The sequence below is a fragment of the Borostomias antarcticus genome (assembly GCF_949987555.1).
Source record: "Borostomias antarcticus genome assembly, chromosome: 8".
Classification (NCBI taxonomy): Eukaryota; Metazoa; Chordata; class Actinopteri; order Stomiiformes; family Stomiidae; genus Borostomias; species Borostomias antarcticus.
This window is the reverse complement of record NC_140241.1, coordinates 22,219,370-22,239,364: the sequence shown is the minus strand read 5'-3', so window position 1 is coordinate 22,239,364 and position 19,995 is coordinate 22,219,370. Positions and strand designations below refer to the sequence as shown.

The 19,995-nt window shown below is 45.7% G+C and overlaps 1 protein-coding gene across 1 annotated transcript in view; it reads left to right on the top strand.

The window, feature by feature from the left end:
• Nucleotides 1-19,995, top strand: part of cntnap3 (contactin associated protein family member 3) — a gene marked incomplete at both ends in the record, with an annotated part of 128,697 nt that overhangs the window by 88,204 nt on the left and 20,498 nt on the right. Inside the window, 5 exons of the mRNA XM_084442528.1 lie at nucleotides 11,788-11,894; nucleotides 14,278-14,397; nucleotides 15,448-15,645; nucleotides 16,491-16,647; nucleotides 18,974-19,101. Of these exons, the coding sequence (XP_084298654.1) occupies nucleotides 11,788-11,894; nucleotides 14,278-14,397; nucleotides 15,448-15,645; nucleotides 16,491-16,647; nucleotides 18,974-19,101 (710 nt within the window). The remainder of the gene's footprint in view (nucleotides 1-11,787; nucleotides 11,895-14,277; nucleotides 14,398-15,447; nucleotides 15,646-16,490; nucleotides 16,648-18,973; nucleotides 19,102-19,995) is intronic.

Genomic DNA, 19,995 nt, shown 5'->3' with positions numbered 1-19,995 from the left:
TTATTTAATTACATCGTAGTTACGGATTTAAGCAGCAGTGGCGGCTACGTTCCCTTACAGTGTACTTGAGGACGGCTATTTTGGTTATTTTGCGACTGAAAAGGCAAGTGTCAGCTAGGTGTCAGCTAGGTCCGCTGCTGGTGACGTCGCAAAGTTACCACAATTACACCAATGTGTCCCGTCAGTTTTACGTACTGTGTTAGTAGGGTTAACAAGTCTGTCTGAATGACCCTTTAAGGGGAGACACCCCAGGTGAATAGGAAAAAAAAAATCCTATTCTTCCTTAATAGACATCACCATCAAACTCCCCCCTTTTGTTAGGTACATTAAGGAGCATCTTTTTTGCTAAATATAGCTAAATATGCGCTAATTTGCATAATTTCGGGACATCCATTTTTTTAATTGGTTCAAGCCAGATTCAAAATTCTTGTTTCATTTTGTTCACATATCCCTATTCAAAACTTTGGCCAAGGGGGATTTTTGATATCTCTTTTCTTAACTTCAGAAATCAGAAAATACTGACAACAGTCATAAAAAGACCAATTTTCGCCATGTTTTAGGGATAAACTGTTATATAAATCAGGCTATGAATTAAATATAAAAAAACCTTGGCCAAACCCTTCAGAATATGGATTGGAACAAAACTGGAAAGTTAGGTGTATGTAGGTGCTACTCAAGTGGTGGTTTCGATGTCCCAAAGATGAGAAATAACTCATTTTGCGAAAACTGGCTTTGAAAATTTGTATTGTAAAAAACCATACATTTGCATTGTAAACCAATATTTACAAACACAATATCCAATCACATCATTAGTAACAACATTACACAACATCTGAAAACACATAGAAACTGAAAACTGAATAACACAGCATGTTGTGGATTCAAAATAGTCCAGGAGTAGACATTTTGTATAGAGAAGCAAGACCTGTTTAGTTGGAAGCCCACTCACCACATCAAGGTACAGCCCACGAGTGGGGTGTTAGTAAGACGAGACTAGAGACGAGACAATGTTAGTAGGGAAGAGAACATTCCCTTTTAGAAAGCTTGTATTATTTTGTTAAACAGATCATGGACAAAGATGGACACATTTGACGAGGACATGCATGAGAAAACAGATTATCTAACTTATTGTGTTTTTTTTAAGCGTTTTACATGGAGAAAACATGAATGAATGAATGAATGAACATGAAGAGTAAGCTGATTCATAAATACACAGGACAAGATGTGGTAAACAATGCAGGGTAAACACCAATAGAAGCTAAATATAGATTGCCAAACAAACAAGTGATATAACCATCGTCAAAAGCAACACCATAGGAGACATCAAGCTACGCCGTCATAGGTCTACAGAGTCACTCCTCAGATGGCACCACACTAGCTATCCACAAAACTGTTCTAGGCAGCTAGTTTGTAGAACCCACTCAGCTGCAGTTCACAAAACTGTTCTAAGCAGCTGGTCTGTAGAACCCACTCAGCTGCAGTCCACAAAACTGAGCTAAAACCACAATATGTTCCTGGTGCGCATGGGGTTGTCATCAGTGAAGCAGACTACCCCATATTGCCGCCTTCATGTTGTCCACTGAACGCTGGTTATTGAGAATTATTGTAATAATTCTCAATAACTGTAATAATTTTGTAACATTTTGCATTTATTGGCAGTCAGCTTACCTACCTTTGGGTCCACATCTGCATATGCCTGCCTAATCTGCTCTCTGCTTCTGTGCAAGGACTCCAGACCTCTCTCTATTTCAGCAACTGAAATTAAAACAGTTTATTTGGTCAGTTTATGGATGCATGTAGAAATGCCACAGGTAGAGAGAGGGAGACTACTGTGCATATGTATAGGCTTCTGATACTGGCTTGAGAGAGAGAGAGAGAGAGAGAGAGAGAGAGAGGGAACACGTTTCAATAGCCTACCTGTCACCCTCTTGTCATGTTTCTGATACGTTTTCAGATGAAGCCCTGGGATCCAACACTTTACTAATCTTTTGGAGAGCTGCATACCCCAACCCTTACTCGTGCGCTAAGATTTTGCGATAGCCATTTCTCACAAAGACTGCACTCTAAGAGCAAAGTACTACAGAACGCACTATTCTGAGGATCTATGTTAATTTTAAGACCAGTCCCTGCACAATTAGGACAAATCAACCCAGTTATCAGCTCATTCAAACGCGCCGCATCTCTCTGCTGCTCACTGGACATGCTAGCACCGGCTAATGACAACTTGCGCGAATAGGCACTTTATATCTCATAAATGTAAACCTTTCCATTTAGTTTCTCTTGTTTTCTGTTCAACCTTGCGGGCAAACACTGTTGTCGTTGTTGCTTATTACGTTTAGAACGCTTTACAGACGGCATTGTTTGGATTAGATATAAGGAAGTGGAAACGTGTCACATGACGCGCTGAACCAATCACGTTCTCAGAAATCAACAACAGCCAATGAGATTTCGCGCTTAGCATCAAACCCGCCTTTGTATTTCCACGATTGGTTGCTGATACAAATGAAACTATCATGTTTGGTTGCGATAACATCGCGCTAGAGAAAGAGAGCTTTCCAATGATACCTCACATAAGTGGATCCAAAAGACGGCCGCGGTCTGGTTCGTTGCGAAAAAATGCTAACTTTTGGTGATTTTAGGAAGAATCTACAGACGCAAACAGACTAAATGAAGTAAAATAAACATCTAAATGCGTATTTTTGATGTTTTATTTCCACTAGTATGAAAGAAGACATGTTATGGAAGCAAACTAGCACAAAATCTCAAATTTGACCAGGGCGTTGAAAAACGATGTTTTCACCTACCGTGTTTCCCCTTAAGTCTCTTCTGTGTCATGGTACAGGGCAGCCATGTTTTCAGGCGACACAAGGTAGAAAAGGTCCACTCAGATGAGGCCACAGAGATGGGTAGACACAGACATAAGAGTTTTTCAGCTTCTACAAAGAGAGCTCTTGTTTGTGGATGGAGTTTGGATCGACATGATGCTACAGCACATCCTGAACTGTGCTACAATCAGACCCTCTGGTGGCATCGCCAAGCATTTGGAGCTGGAGATCAAGGCGGCCTGTGTCCAGCTCCTTGGGGAGGTGAAGAGGCTCCAAATTAGTTTTCCCCTCTGCTGCCCATTACTGTCCCCTCTCTCTGTTCGCTGCTATTTTCATAGCTTCCCGATCAAACCTTCTCTTCTGCTCCGTTGACACCAAATCAACAGCCTTGTAAAAGTCATGTCTCTGAATCACTGTTGTTGTGTCGTGTGCCACTGCCTCCAGTGGTTTGGCGATAGCGAGCTGGGGTTCTGTTCACCCTTGGGGCAGCGTCTGGCATCTACAGGCCCATTTCTGAGGCATGCGTTTCCACCTTGCGGAACATCTCATCCACAATTTCATCATCTCTAAGTGACTCCATGTGCTCTTTGAGCACATTTGCGCATTCGAGCGTGCCGAGGGCATTTGCTTTGGAGCTCTGCAGGCTCTGGGCCACTGCCTCGCAGGGCCTGAACAGTGCTTCACTGCAAAGAAGGCCGAACAACGTTCTCCCCTTTAAGGCCTGTTTGTATAGTCCCCCGATCTTTGCCCTCGCATCCCCTCTGACACTCGTCATCCTTCAGCGTTTGCAGGGTGGCTAGAAGAGTGCTGTACAAAGAGCAATGCCTTTGATAGCTGTCGTGCGGACGCACCACCTCATCAGGCACAGGCCTAGGATGGTGACAGTCACCTCGCCGCAGCCGGAAAGCGATTCGTTAAGCTGTTTGCGCTTTGACGATTCCCTGATTACAACCGCAACACCGTGTACAAAGTTCAGTCTCGGTAGCAAGACCTCTTGTAGAACCAAGACCATCGAGTGGTTGCTACAATGTACATACAGTGACTGGGGGCATACTTCTTTAAAGCAGGCCTGAACTCCAGAGAAACATCCAGATGTTATGATGTTACTTGCTCCATCAAAGCAGTATCCTACAAGGCGTTCAATAGGAAGGCTCAGCCTTAAAAATACACCCTTAATGCACATGAAACGAGTTTGTCCAGTGCTGTCATGTGCATTATAAAATCCCAAAAATACACAGTGAAATTCGAGGCTGTTGCTGTCAATAAACTACAAACTACATGAGAACTGCTCTGTATTACTCACATCAGTAGTGCCATCGGCTGTAAGCCCATACAAGTTGCATCCTGCTGCCCGGACGACAATTTCCCTCTGGATGGCATAGGCAAACTGTTGGATAATCTCATTCTGGAATCTGGATGGTATTGGACATCCAGTTGTCTCGTCTCGTCACCCACTCATGTTCTTTAGGGAGATCATACAGTACTGTAGGTGCGTTCGAGCATCAGCTCAAAGTATTCCATCACGCATAGTGTCTAGGGCTGGGTTTAAAAAATCGATTCATCGATTCTGAATCGATTCCGAATCAAATGATTCCGAATCGATTCATGAATCCTAAAATCGATCTTTTATTTAATGAATGAATTAATAAATTAAGGAATGAATAGTTCATTAATTCATTCAATGATACATTCATTCATTCATTTTTGGAAATCAGTATCGATACCAGCCCTAGTATTGATGTGTTGCATAACTTGGCAGTCATGTAATTAAGGTTACAGCTAAAAAAACAGGTTTAAGTAACACTAACCGAATCGATATTGAATCGAATTGAATCGTGATCATCGATTCTGAACCTTGTGAATCGGAATCGATTCTTGAAATTCGAATCGATACCCAGCCCTAATAGTGCCACCCTTCAAGGCTATTCCCTTTTTGCCCAGGAATCGAATGGTTCTGAACAGTAGTTCCAAGATGTTTTGTGCGGTTTTCTGCTGTTTTGCAACGGTATCAGACAAGAGGGAACTGATGGGCACATCCGCCAAAGCAGCAGGCCTCTGTGTGCAACTTAGAGTTCTCGTGCTCTTTGAACTTTTCAATGGCTTTACGCCAGTTTGCAAATCCCCCCCCCCCCCCCAAAATGGTTGCTTGTTCTCTCAGACTATCTTTGTTGATCAGCTTTTTTTTCCAATGTTTTCACGCACAAAAAAAACACAAAACCCGGTCACTCTCCGCCTCGTAATGTAGCCACTTCCATTTGGTAAACCACGCTGGTTTGAATGCACGATTGAAATAATCTGTCTAAAAACGTCTGCCTGGAAAATTGAAATTGGCTGACTGAAAGGACTCCTCAACTGCCGTTAGGCTGCTGCTAGCTCTTTCTCCTCCAGCATGGGCTGCTGCCAATGGAGCAGCATTTGCAGGCCCGACTTCATTAGCCTTGGGAGGGATCTTGGCAGCCGCAGCGATGCTGCTATTAGTACCAGGCCGATAAGTGAGAGTATTGCTTTTCGTCCTCAGTTTGGGTCCGCTGGGGTTCAGTTGTGCTTTTTTTAGTTAAAAAAAACAACCCTGAAATGCGTTTCTGAGCGGCCATTGTGATACTTTGCTTCTTGTTTGTCTGATCTTCACTAACTTTAACAAACGGAAATGAACCAGGGGGAAAGTGTACCTGCAGGAGCGTCAGCGTTCATTGGGTATTAATAATTATTAAATGATTCATATTACATTATTTATTTATTTATTTATTTTTTTCCAGATCTTCCCCAAACAAGCCACTTTTAGATCAATAACAACAGACAAATTACGTTAAATGTTTTTAATGTATTGATTAAAAAAAATCATACAACGTAAATCCTCTCCCCCAAAAAAATTCACACCAGCTCACTACGGGGTGCTGCAGCAACCTCAGCACCCCCAGTTCCCACGGCTACGGGTATAAACCACGCCTACTTCCGATTTCTATCTGAATATAGATTATTTTCATTTTGTTGGCTAAACAGATACAGATACAGATAATGACGTCTCGTATAGTGTCTTAGACAGACACTCTGTACACTACTGTGTACTGTGCATGTGTTGGATTTACAATGTGGTTTACTGAGTTTGGGATTTGCAAGATGGACTCTTTGTAGCCAGTTGCCTCTGCTGCATGACCGTGGTGACTGCTGGACCTCTCTCAGCCTCCATGCTGACATCCCCACCTGCAGAACCTGGCAACCCGCAGAGGTCACTCCCAGGGTCACGAGGATGGTGTGGGGTCTGTCACCAGTAATTTGACGTTTGTGATCTCTCACCCCCAGGCCAGGAGGAGAGGGTCTGTCTCCTGCGGGCTCCTGTCAGGCCCCCGTCACGAATGCATGACGAGCCTCTACAACACACCGCCAAATGAACACACCTCCCCACACACACATACATACATACATACGCACACACCCACACACACACACACACACACACACACACACACACACACACACACACACAATTACACACAGCAGCAGCCTTCATTGTGGTTCTCCCTGCCTGCTGTGTCTGTCTCTCAGCTGGTAGCTGTACCTCTGTGACAGGGTCATGTTAGTCACATGGCTGTGATTGGGGCCACACTGCAGAGGACCTATCACGGGGCCTCATTTAAAAAAGGCTGCGTAGGCACAAAACAGGCCCTGAAAGATACGTACGCCACTTCTTCCAGCCAAAATTGTGATTTATATATATAAAAAAAAAAAACTTGGCTGGAGAACGTGCGCGCCCCTACGGCTGCTCTCGAGCCATTAGCGCATGTTCCTGGAGAAATGTCAAACTGCGACTACCATATTTTCTGGAGAAAATGTCAAACTGCGACTCCCATGGTAGAAGGATGAAAACCAAGAAACGCTTTGAAATTCATACCAGCCTTGTGTAAAATAATCAACATTACCCCTCCCGCGTTCCAGAGCTCCCATAACATGAGACATGGGTAGAATGCGTTTGTCAGCAGTCCTGATGCAGAAGCACGCAGACAGCTTTTAAGAAGTTTGACTGCTTGTGAATAAATATTATGGTGTGTGAATGTGTTTATGAATATGCCAACTATGTTGTCACTGTGTTTATTTTGCCAAGGTCACTATCAATAAATGAATGTCGTTGTAGGCCTACTATTTTAAACCCTCTCCGCTGGTAGCAGGTAATGGGAAAACGTGATTAGAATAATCCAAATGGAGATATCTGTTTTCTCAAATATGTTGTACAGTTTAATCAGGAGTTTAATTGGATCTGTGCAATATAGAAATTAGTTTGTTGATCACAAGGACGAACAAACCGCTGGGTTTAATTAGGAATACAAAACCCTGTTGAAAGCCTCCAACACACGATGGATGGATGGATGGATGGATGGATGGATGCAGATAGATCATAGGTAGATATGGAGATACATAGATAGATACATATATATTAGATTTAGATGGCTAGAATCAAGACAAATAGACGAACAGTTTGATGTATAATATGTCCCATAATACTTTCGGATGTATTATATTATGGAGCTACGAACACACAAAAAGTATCCAATGGCTGGAATCTGGAATGTGATTGGACTAACAAAATGTCAATAATTAAATCCTGTTCAGAGTACTGTCCTCCCTTGCGGTAATTTTTCAGTGTTTTGGCCAATCACAAATAAGCATGAAAAAATTGCATTACATTGATAGACCCCTAAGGGACACGCCCAAGGGAGGAATTCCTCCCTTCCATAGATATCTATGGGTCCTCCAGCTGCATGTTATAGATGTCACTGTTGGAGCTTTAGAATTTCAATAATGGGTTTTTATCCATAGGGAAAACCTGATGTATGAACAAAACTGAGATAATATTAAATATTAATTATAAATAAATAAATGCATATATTTATATTTTAATCCCTCTCTTCTCTCCAAAAACTGAGTAAGTAAGTAAGTAAGTTTTATTTATATAGCGCCTTTCACAGCACGAATGCACAAAGCGCTTTACAATACAGATAACACATAAAAAGGAAGAAAGAGCGACATACAAAATGCAATACACACAAAATAATACAGTACAAGGCAGTTACAAAATACAGTACAAGGCAGTTGCCAGGGGAGGGGAGGGGGAAGGGAATTACCATACAGGCAGCCAGCCTCGACAAGCAGCCATACAATCAGGCGCGGCCAATATCCTGACAGCACTGTACTGTAATGAGAGGGGAAGGGGGGGGGACTGTCATCCTCTACCTCAATGGACGAGCCTCCTCTGATACATACATACATACATACATACATACATACATACATACATACATACATGCATACATGCATACATGCATACATGCATACATGCATACATACATGCATACATACATACAGGCTGTGTAAATATACTGTATCCCGCACTGTTATCCAGTCTAATGGTTGCTGGCACAAAGGAACGCTTGAACGTTCCATATTACTCCTGGGTGGGATGAGCCTGTGGCTGAAAGCGCTCCCCATCTGCCACAGCTCGTTCAGCTAGTTTGTCTCCCCAGACTTGATGCTGCCTCCCCAGCAGGTGACGGCAAAGAACAGCGCGCTGGTTACAACAGACTGGTAGAGCATTCACAGCAGCCTGCTACACACATGAACGGACCTGAGCCTCCTGAGGAAGAACAGTCTGCTCTGTCCTTTCCTGTAGAGGGCCTCAGTGTTGTCAGTCCAGTCCAGTCCAGTCCAGTCGTTCAGGTGCACTCCCAGGAAGTGTTAATTTTTACAGCAAATTGTGATTTTGTTTTAATCATAGTCTTTTGACTAAAATACTATTTAGTTTTAGTCATATTTTAGTCACCTGTAATATTCTAATCACAGTGGCACGGATGGGGATTGAACCTATTCTAACCTATGATTTTCACTTAGCGAGACCAACGCTTTACCACTCGGCTAACACGTCAGTCTTCCCTCAACCTCCGCCACAAGGACGTCTACTTCACAATGGGAATCACCGTCATTGTCGTGAGGCGGTCATCATTTACGAATGGATGAATGAGGCGCTTCACTGACCATTCGTAGGCGGTTACGGGCGTGCGGAGGGCGGGATACGAGGCTGATCAACGCGGACTGCGATTTATAAAGGGGGAAGTCGGGCGCAGGTGTTTTGTGCTCTCACACAACTTTTAGTGCGGATTCTGCGCAATGTTTTGTAAATGAGGCCCCTGGAGAGGGTGAGGGTTGCGGGGGAGGGCAGCGGAAGTAGCGGGGTGGGTAGACCTGGTCCAGGTCTACGGGGTGGGGTGAGGGGAGGTGAGTGGATGGTACGGGTAAAAGAGGGTACCTAGGTGGAAATGGTGGGGTAACACAGCGGAACAGTACAAGGGGAGTGCATGGCAGTCAGTAGCAGAGGATGATATAAGGGAGAGTGGGCTATTGTTATCTCTGTCAGTAGCAGAGGACATGGCGTGTGTACGGGCAGCTAAGGGTACCCATCAGGCCCTGCTAACAGGGACGAGCGGTGGTGGCCGCTGCCTTCAATACAGCGTCCCTCCGGTGTTCTAACCTCCTCGTCGGCTGCGCCAGCCTCACGTGTCACGCTCTAACCAGCCTGTCAGATGCCAGCTCCGCACAGAGAACAGACTGACTGGATAGAAATAAATATTTTACCACCACCTTCTCCCTTCCCTCTGTTCTTGAGAATGAGGTTATTTATACTGCAGATCTATAGGGCATTCCAGCCTTAACTCTCTCGCTCTGAAGCTGGGTTCACACGCCGCCAAGGCGGTTTTAAATAGTTTTAGAATGTTTGTAGTTATAGAATGTCTGTCTGTTCTAAAAGTGGAATCGTGAAGATTCGTCGTGTCATATCTTTAGAACTACAGTTTTAGAATCGAGAAAGTAGCTGAATAACATATTCTAAAAAAATAAAATAAAAACAGCTTAAAACAGTCTTGGATGTTGTATGTGAAGCCAGGTTAATAGTCTTTACTACCAAGGGGGTGGTAGTGTGTGTGACTGGACACGCCTAGTGATCTACAGTACTGTTGGGTTTTGCATGCGGCCATCTCTCTGTGTTTGTTCCGTGAGACCCCAATTCTTTCCGGAGACCCTCACTCTGTAGCTAGCCGATGAAAATCTGTGAGTGTCGTGACCTCATTCCCGGTTTCCGAACGCATTAGGGGGATCACCTCAGACCCCACCACTCGGCACCGTGCTATCAGCGGCACTCTTCATGTCCCTATTCCGTCTGTATGTCTGTCTCTCTGGTCCACCTGTCTGTCTGAATCTGTCTGTCTGTCTCTCTGGTCCACCTGTCTGTCTGAGTCTGTCTGTCTGTCTGTCTCTCTGGTCCACCTGTCTGTCTGAGTCTGTCTGTCTGTCTGTCTCTCTGGTCCACCTGTCTGTCTGAGTCTGTCTCTCTGTCTGTCTCTCTGGTCCACCTGTCTGTCTGTCTGTCTGTCTGTCTGTCTGTCTGTCTGTCTGGTCCACCTGTCTGTCTGAGTCTGTCTGTCTGTCTGTCTCTCTGGTCCACCTGTCTGTCTGAGTCTCTGTCTGTCTGTCTGTCTGTCTGCTGCAGCATCTGGCTATCTGTCTCCACACCCCCGGGCCTCACTACTCTGGCCAGACACCTGGATACTGAGTGGTCATTAACACACCACAGCTGCCAGCAGCCCTGTCCTGAGATGGTGTGTGTGTGTGTGTGTGTGTGTGTGTGCGTGTGTGCGTGTGTGTGGGTGTGGGTGTGTGTCTGCGTCTGTGTCTGTGTGTGGGTGGGGGGGGGTTCTGGTAACTTCTACAGAGCCTGATAGGGTTGGAAATTCAGAAGTTGAGTTGATGTGTGTGTGTGTGTTGTGTATGTGTTCATGTTCATATCTGTTGATGGGTATGGACTAATGTCCGTCTGAGTTTTTCCTCAATCACACACAGAGGGCAGTGATGGATGTGTGTGCGTGCATGCGTGCGTGCGCGCGTGTGCGTATGAGTGTGTGTGCCGGCCTATAAGATGCTGTGATACAGCTGGATGGCTTCCCTGGGCAGAGAGCCAGCAGCGGTAGATGGATGTGTTGGGCTGGTCTCAGCCTGCTTCCAGGTGCCAAGCCCAATGTTCCTCCCAGAGCAGGGAGCGGTCTGGACGGTTTCCACTTCATATACGGGCTGGGCTGTCCTATCTGATTCAGGCCCCGATGAAGAGCTTCTACAGGCCCTTTCTGAGCATATGGACACACACGCAAGCATGCACAGAGAAAACTCACTCACACACACACGGACACGGACACACACACGCAAGCACGCACAGAGAAAACTCACTCACACACACACACACACACACGCAAGCACACACAGAGAAAACTCACTCACACACACACACACACACACAAGCAAGCACGCACAGAGAAAACTCACACACGGACACACACACGGACGCAAGCACGCACAGAGAAAACACATGCACACACACACGCAAGCATGCGCAGAGAAAACACATACACACACATACACAAAAAGTCACGCAAGCATGCAGACACAAACACTCAGGCACACGCACACAAACACACTTAGGCACACACACAAACACACACACACACACACACTTAAAAAGTCAAATCCATCTTAATGCGCACCCCCCACCACACAAGCACACACTGTAATGTAGATAGCAGAGATTATCAGTAGTGAAATGATGCATGACCAGAATGCGCTATCCTTACAAGTCTCCGCTCATCCTTGGAACTGTAGAAAACAAGGTAACATCCTGAGGGAAATGGCAAAGCTAATCTCTGTTCGCGTTCAAAATCTTTATTTACCACCACTGAATATTTTACCTTCAGAGCCTGGGCTTGGTTCAAGGACAGTCCTGCCCAACCAAAGTCTGTTTGGGCCCCGCAAGCTGCTGTCTTTTAGGGGGTTTTTGCTGCCTGTGAAAATGTGTGCTGCGACTGCTCCTGACATTGAACTTAAATCCATGAAAACGATGCGTGTTGAGTATTTAGCCGTCTTTTCTTCATAGGTGTTCTCCGAGCCACTGTGAACACGGAGGGAGATGCTCTCAGTCTTGGAGTACCTTCCACTGCAACTGTTCCAACACGGGCTACACCGGAGCCACCTGCCACAGCTGTAAGAAGGCCCTGCTCTTTACTTAACACACACACACACACACACACACACACACACACACACATCTGACAGAGGGAGAGAGGGAGACAGAGAGAAGAGAAGAAAGAACAAGAGAAAAAAGCAGGCAAAGAGCTAAACAGGTCTCCTGTATGAGCTATCGTTTGGCTATTGTATGTGTTCTTAATGCATGCGCCGAAAACAGTCAGCTGTCAGTCAGCGCAAGGTCAAACTCTTATCTCTCACATTGTAATACGAACAGCCAAAACCACTTGGCGACGGCTGGCCATTGATGAGGATTACGGGAGAGCCGTTAATGATGTGAGAGCCTTCTCCGAGTCAAGTGTCATCAGACGCTAAGCGCAAGACGTGAAATTAAGCACTTGTCAGTTCAACGTAATCTCTTGACCGTTTAACACTTTCACACTCGAGTAGTTCGAAGCCGGGGGGTGAGACAAAGACTGGCGTAACAGGCCTTTCTTTTCCAAAGAGTAATTCGATTTTAACCAGGTGCCAGATCTGCCAAAAAGAAAGTTTTTCAAGGTTGAGAGAAGTGAAAGAGATTTGTGAGATAGGGGACGTGTGACAGAACTGCTAAGCATGGGTGGGTAAGAGGAATTGAGTGCAGTGGTGAGGTACTGTAGTTTCTGATCTGAACATAGTCAAAATTGACTTGTAATAATGAGACATGGAGAATCAAGAAAATATCAGAGTGAGAAATAAGGTACGCGGATATCTTATTCATTTATTTTTTGTGATGCCGCCGAAAAGGAACTGTTAACTGTGACTGATGGTGACTGATGATAATAGTCAACACAGGGAAACAGACACAGCACCCGCCTTTAACCCAGCATGCACCAGAGGCTGCTTCCACTCTGCGTTCGTTTGAAATGGAGACGATGCGCATAAATAACATACCTCGCATCAACAGACTGCTGTCGCATGCAGTACTTTACCTGGAGCTTTCAACAGAAAGAGCACTCCTGGCTAGTCTGTGTCAGGACCTCCGTAGCTGTTTGACAGGCCGACACAGCCTCTCTCTCTCTCTCTCCCTCTCTCTCTCTCTCCCTCTCTCTCCCTCTCTCTCTCTCCCTCTCTCTCTCCCTCTCTCTCTCTCTCTCCCTCTCTTTCCCTCTCTCTCTCTCTCCCTCTCTCTCTCCCTCTCCCTCTCTCTCTCTCCCTCTCTCTCCCTTTCTCTCTCCCTCTCTCTCTCTCTCTCTCTCTCTCCCTCCTTCTCTCTCTCCCTCTCTCTCTCCCGCTCCCAGAAATCGCTTGTTTCTACTCTGTTTATTCATGGTCTGGGAATACATTACACACTGTATGGTATTATTCACCACATACATCAGGTATGAAAATGAAGTTATCCTTAAGTGCACTGTATAGATTTTGAGTTACTGTCAAGAGGAGATTTAACAAGATGTTGAACTGATGGTGGAGGTTACAGCAGGAAGGAACAACACATGCTCGAGATTACAAATACTGATCATAATCAATTTAGCAAGTTAACTTTATCTACTACTGTCTTGCATTTTGTTTTAATGCTTTAATGTCTCAGGTAAAGCACCTTGAATTGCCCTGTGGCTGAAATGTGCTATATAAATAAACTTGCCTTGCCTTGCCTTACAATAGAGCGTGTTTCTGGTGTAATTTGCACTTCAATGCCTTTCGAGGTACAGTAGGTACTATAACTATGCTAGGTAGGTAGGTAGGTAGGTAGGTAGGTGGGTAGGTTGCTAGGTAGCTGGGTAGGTAGGTAACGTTAAGTGCAGTAGGTAGATGGATAGATAGATAGATAGATAGATAGATAGATAGATAGATAGGTAGGTAGGTAGGTAGGTAGGTAGGTAGGTAGGTAGGTAGGTAGCTGGCTAGATAGGTAGGTAACGTTAGGTAGGTAGGTAGGTAGTTGGGTAGGAAGGTAGGTAGGTAGGTAGGTAGGTACTGTAGGTAGGTAGGTGCTAAGAATCCACTGTTAGCAGACCCAATTAGACTCAGACTCTCTAATCTTTCTTACCTGAAAGAATGTTTTGTAAACGACGGCAACCCTAAGCAAAGCTAGGACTACCCTTTACAATGATGTCTCATTCGCGTATTGTAGATGCAATCTATCCAGCATAGCTCTTTAGAATAGACATTCGAATCTTCTCAGTCTCCTGAAAACCTGCCCGGCTTATCCCGAAACCATTTCAGAGATGAGAGATTTTTACACACGACAGCAGCAATATACTCCACCACAAATTCCCTAGACGACCATGCAGTAGGAGGACCAACGCTCCCTGTTGAATGCTCTGTAATGTACCGTGCAGTGTGTGACTGCGCTCTCATACAGCCCTCCCTGCTGACTGTTTTGCTCAGGTTTTTTTTTTTGTTGTCCCTCGTCTCTCAGCCGTGCATGACCAGTCATGCGAGGCGTACCGACACAGAGGGAAAGCGTCTGGGCTGTACTACATCGACGTAGACGGAAGTGGGCCAATCAGGCCGCAGCTGATCTATTGCAACATGACAGGTACGCGCCAATGCGCCTCAGCCGGCTGTCAGCTGGTACACCGCAACACGCCTCAACACAGTCTGTCAGCTGGTACACCGCAACACGCCTCAACACAGTCTGTCAGCTGGTACACCGCAACACGCCTCATCAGTCTGTCAGCTGGTACACCGCAATACGCCTCATTAGTCGGTCAGCTGGTACACAGCAACACGCCTCATCAGTCTGTCAGCTGGTACACAGCAACACGCCTCAACACAGTCTGTCAGCTGGTACACAGCAACACGCCTCAACACAGTCTGTCAGCTGGTACACCGCAACACGCCTCATCAGTCTGTCAGCTGGTACACCGCAACATGCCTCATCAGTCGGTCAGCTGGTACACAGCAACACGCCTCAACACAGTCGTCTGTCATGTGATACACCTTAACACGCCTCATCACAGTCTGTCAACTGGTACACCGCAACACGCCTCAACACAGTCAGTCAGCTGGTACACCCACAGTCTGTCAGCTGGTACACCTTAACACGCCTCAACACAGTCTGTCGAGCTGAGCGTGCAGCAAGGGTTTATCAAGTGGCCAGCACCATACTCAACCACCGGAGACTCAGATTAGCCATTATCCCACGATGCCTTGCTCACACGCCACGCTAATGTCACCGCCAGGGTTCATCTACAGTGCCACCGATTCACTCAGCCTGTGGCGTATGGCTCCCGTGCCCGCTGGTGTGAGAGGGCTTGTTATCTTGGTCCCAGAGAACTGACACTTCATTCAGGGGTGGTTGATGGCGGTGCTGTGTGTGTGTGTGTGTGTGTGTGTGTCTGTGTGTGTTTGTGTGTCTGTGTGTGTGTGTGCCCGTCGGTGGCAGAAGTCCCAGATCATTTGACAGCGCTCTGTTCCTGGAGGGCTGGCATCAGTAGTCTTTATCCCAATCATCTCAGACGCCCCCCCTAGACCCTCCCCGTCTTCTCCACATCATTTCCATTTCCATAATTATGTGTAATGAACCTTGGGTTTCCCTCTCCTCTCCCCTCGCCCCCCTCTCCCCCCCTCCCCTCTCCCCCAGTAGATAAGACATGGATGGTGATGCAACACAACAACATGGAGCTAACCAAATTAAAGCAGTCCTCTGGGATAAATCAGCATTTAGTCCATTTTAACTATTCGGCCAACACGGAGCAGCTTGGAGCTATAATCACCCAGGCGGAGCATTGTGAGCAGGAACTCTCCTACCACTGCAGAAAGTCACGCCTCTTGAACACACCAGGTAAGCCCTTTTTATTAAGAGTATTGATCCTCCTCCCTGCACCCCGGAAAGGTCAGGCTGATTAAAAAGGCGGTTCAGTTGGTCGGCTATGCGCGGAACAGCGCGAGCTTGGCTTTAAGCGGACATGGCAAATTGATTATTACGCTCTTGGTAACAAACTCATTTCGTTTTGGCGTAGGCTTCCCATTTAATGCGTCGAGCGCTGTTGGATGTGTTGCTCGTGGACTTGAAGACTTCTGTTCAGTTTGTTTGTTTCTCCCTGCAGTCACGTTGTCTGTGTTTCTTTCCATGTGTTGTTCATTTGTAGTTGGTCAGCCTTATAATGGCCGTCTCGGGCAGAGGCCCAGAGAAGAAGCGTCTCAGCAGTGTAATTGGTGTCCATTAGCCCTCTCGTTCCACAGGGCAGCAAAAACAGTGTCAACCCTCCTCTATAAAAACCCACTGGAGGATGTCAGTGTAGAATAATGAGCGAGAACACACTGATGGTTGGTGTTTATACCCAATCAGCTTTAGACAGATGGACGAGGTGATCAGAAGTGATGGAGAAAAATAGAGAAAAAAATTAAAAAGAGAGAGAGAGAGAGAATTAATGAGAATTGTTAAATTTATGTACCTGGCCGGCTTTCTAGAAATGCCAAACACTAACTCTCCCTGCTGTCCATTAGGAATATAGTTAACATCTGTCAGGATCGCAAGGTTTTTACCAGACAGCATGGTGAATATCATTTCCCCTTGACTCTGTGTGTGTGTGTGTGTGTGTGTGTGTGTGTGTGTGTGTGTGTGTGTGTGTGTGTGTGTGTGTGTGTGTGTGTGTGTGTATGTGTGTGTGTGTGTGTGTGTGTCAGACGGATCCCCATTCAGCTGGTGGGTGGGCCATTCAGGTGAGCCCCAGACGTATTGGGGCGGGGCGATCCCGGGCAGCCAGCAGTGTGCCTGCGGTCTGGAGGACAACTGTGTCGACCCCGACCACTTCTGCAACTGTGATGCTGACCGCCTGGAGTGGTACTCAGCCATTTTGTTCTAGCACCATCTCGTTCATACCTTTAGGATCGCTGGTGAAGTCACATCCCGGTAGAGCTGTTGAACAAATACTCGAACTTCGACTAGTCGTCGACTTTGGGGGAAAGATGCATAATCGATTTTCAAAATGTAGATTCGGTTAGTTAGGCTGCCGGAAAGCAACATGCGTCACACAGCCTTCCGAGTGCCCATCTTCTAATCATGCCAAAACACATTACGTTAGTATTCAATCTTTTCTACATTTCCAAAATTCAGCAAAACCACTCTATCTATCTATCTATCTATCTATCTATCTATCTATCTATCTATCTGGCGAGTAAATACCTTACTTCCTTAAAATCAGAATGCGTCTTTTTGGCGGGCGCATTGTAAACAAGCACTGATTATGATCAAGTGGACCAGCTTCTATAAACTATAGTTTATTCCTCTTGTTTTGTTTTCAGTTGGCTCGGATATAGGCCTGATTAAAGGACCCTGTTTGCACTAAATGTCACCCATGTTGACTGGGTGTTAAAGGTATAATATGTTGTATGTGGATTATTTCCCCCATCTAGTGTCTAAAGATAAGAACTGCAACAACACAACGTATTGGTTGCCAAAATGTCAGAGAATTCACTGTTTCAGTCATACTGTGATAAGATCTTCACTCCGAGAGGAACATAACATTACACTAATCAGTAATCACAATCAAGTATTTCAGAGTGCCATGTAATAAGTTATGTTAGATGCTGTAGTGTGGAGATAACGTTAGGTCTGGCTATGCAGATTCCAAGAAAGATAACGATAGCTAGTTAGCTAGCTTACCGGTCTAGTAGAAAAGTAGCCATGTCACCATGCGACTTTATCCCATGAAACTCCATACACTCCATCCAACGAGCAAAGGCTGGCCCGAAATTTATCAGACTTTTGCTCCTTCTTCGGTCACTGAGCTTTTGAGATTCATATCGCACGGTTCGCCGGGGCTCAGGCGGAGAAGCAGGATGATAAAACTCGGCCATTTTACCAAACGTTTAGCTGAAAAGAGTGAACGGAAATGGACAGAAAAGCTGCCGTTTTATAGTCGCACACACACTTGATGCTAACCAACATCTATAATGCTGCTAATTCATGGAAGTATAACGTTAGCTGGCTACTGCTAATCTCACAGTGGTGAAGATAGAATGGTACCTGTCAACCCAGCGCGCAGTACCAACGCTGTAATACTATTGGCTGGTATGATATCAACAGAGTGTCATTGTCGGGCCGTCAAAATTTCATAATGTAATAATTTCAGACAAAATATCATTTTTTTATGGAAAAGCAATACTTTTACTCTGCGGCCTTCGCAAAGCCCTATGGATGTATTTAAAAAAAAAAAAAAAAGTTTATTATAATCCACACATTATACCTTTAACGTTAGTTGAATACTTGAATCCTGTGAACACAGACGGACACCAGCCTGGCCTCGCCGAGCGTTAACTGCCCAGATAGCAAGCGGATGTGTAATGATTCTGGGCCATATATGGGCCGGAACTAAGCCACAAGGGCCAGATCTGGCCTGTACTGTATATGGCCCAGATACGCTTGCTATCTGGGTGAAACCGCTCCCTCCTACTGCACCATTACAGGGCTTTGTTGGATGCAAAGCCAAACATGCTGTAGAACATCTATTTTTACCACCTGAATTTTCCCCTGCCTCTCAATATTTAACTATATCACCGCCCATAATGCCTGTATTTATAGGCAGGATTCTCTGGGCTGCATTCCGAATCACATACTTCTACTACTACCTACTACAGCTGCCCTTAGAAAGTACGTACTTTGCAAGCAGTAGGTATCCAATTGGGACATACTACCTTGTCATAACATTGAGCCTTGAAATTTGCCCACATCCGTCGCTGTCCATAACGCGACATTCGTCTACAGCTGTCACGACTCGCTCATGTGACGCACATTTCCACTGCGCACAGGATTGTGGGTCAGAATAGCCAGAAAAGCCTGCTGGCTTGCATACTGCAAAATACGACCGGATGTAGTAGGACATCCTGGTATTTTTGCCATACTGCATGTGGCATACTATGTATTGGGACATACTACATTCTGTTTTGGCATACTATATAGTAGGGTAGTATGCGATTCGGAACGCAGCCCTGGTTTTTGTGCAGCACTACCAATACAGAGGAAGTAAACGCCATCTTCAATATCCTGTTTCCTATGAAGGTGTTTATATAGTGAAAGTAGTGAAGGGCTGATGTTTTTTTTTTAGAAGCTGTCCTGTCTCTCTCTCTGCTGTTATTCCACCACCATCCTCCTGTCTTGTTGACCTCAGGGCCAATGACTCCGGCCTCCTCAGCCATAAGGAGCACCTGCCCGTGACAGCTGTTGTGGTCAGCGATTTACAGAGGCCCGGCTCAGAGGCAGCCTATCGGGTTGGTCCACTCAGGTGTCACGGCGACAGTAAGTACTTGCCTTCCTTTCATAACACAGCAGTGGGATTAGACTTAATAATGGGTTTCTATTGTCGGTTCTATGCTTTTGATATATCAGTGATCCGCTTATATACAATACACTACATTTCTGTATAGGCATTGTAGGAGGCGGCTGATATACTGTACTTGGCTTCAGAGTGAATGAATAGCGGAAGACTGTTTCCTAATTAAAATAGGAGCTACAGTAGGTTGTGTCGACTCGTTTTACATGTAGGAAACATGCAGGGGTCCTTACCAACAACCAAGTTCTCCCACACAACTCCCACACAAATGATCTTCTCCGTTCCCTACACTGGCTCCCTGTAACGGCTGGCATCCAGTTTAAAACTCTGGCGCTAGTTTACAGGGCAAAAAAGGAACAGCCCCCTCCTACCTCCAGGCTATGCTCAAACCCTATACCCCCTCCTGAACCGCTACGCTCCACTACCTCGGGGCGACTGGTTACCCCGTCACTCCGAGGCCCCTGCGGGCGATCGACACGGTCACGGCTCTTCTCTGCCCTGGCCCCGCAGTGGTGGAACGAACCGCCCACTGACGTCAGGACAGCAGACTCACTGCCCATCTTTCGTCGCAGGCTGAAAACTCATCTCCTCAAGAAGTACTACAACGATCCTCCCTGTTAAAGTCGCACAGAAACGGACGCTTAAGATCATCCAACTTCCGTAGTTTGACGTATTTCCGACGCAAACAAGCTATGAGGGTGGGACATAATGTTTAGAGGAATTTGATTGGAACATTGACAAGTGGACGGGTTTTAAGAACTTTAGACAGATTCAATAGAAGAATAGCATTGATTGACGGGTGGATGTTGTGAGACTATTGGCCTAAAATCTAAGGATATCTGTTGTCGTAATTGCATGTG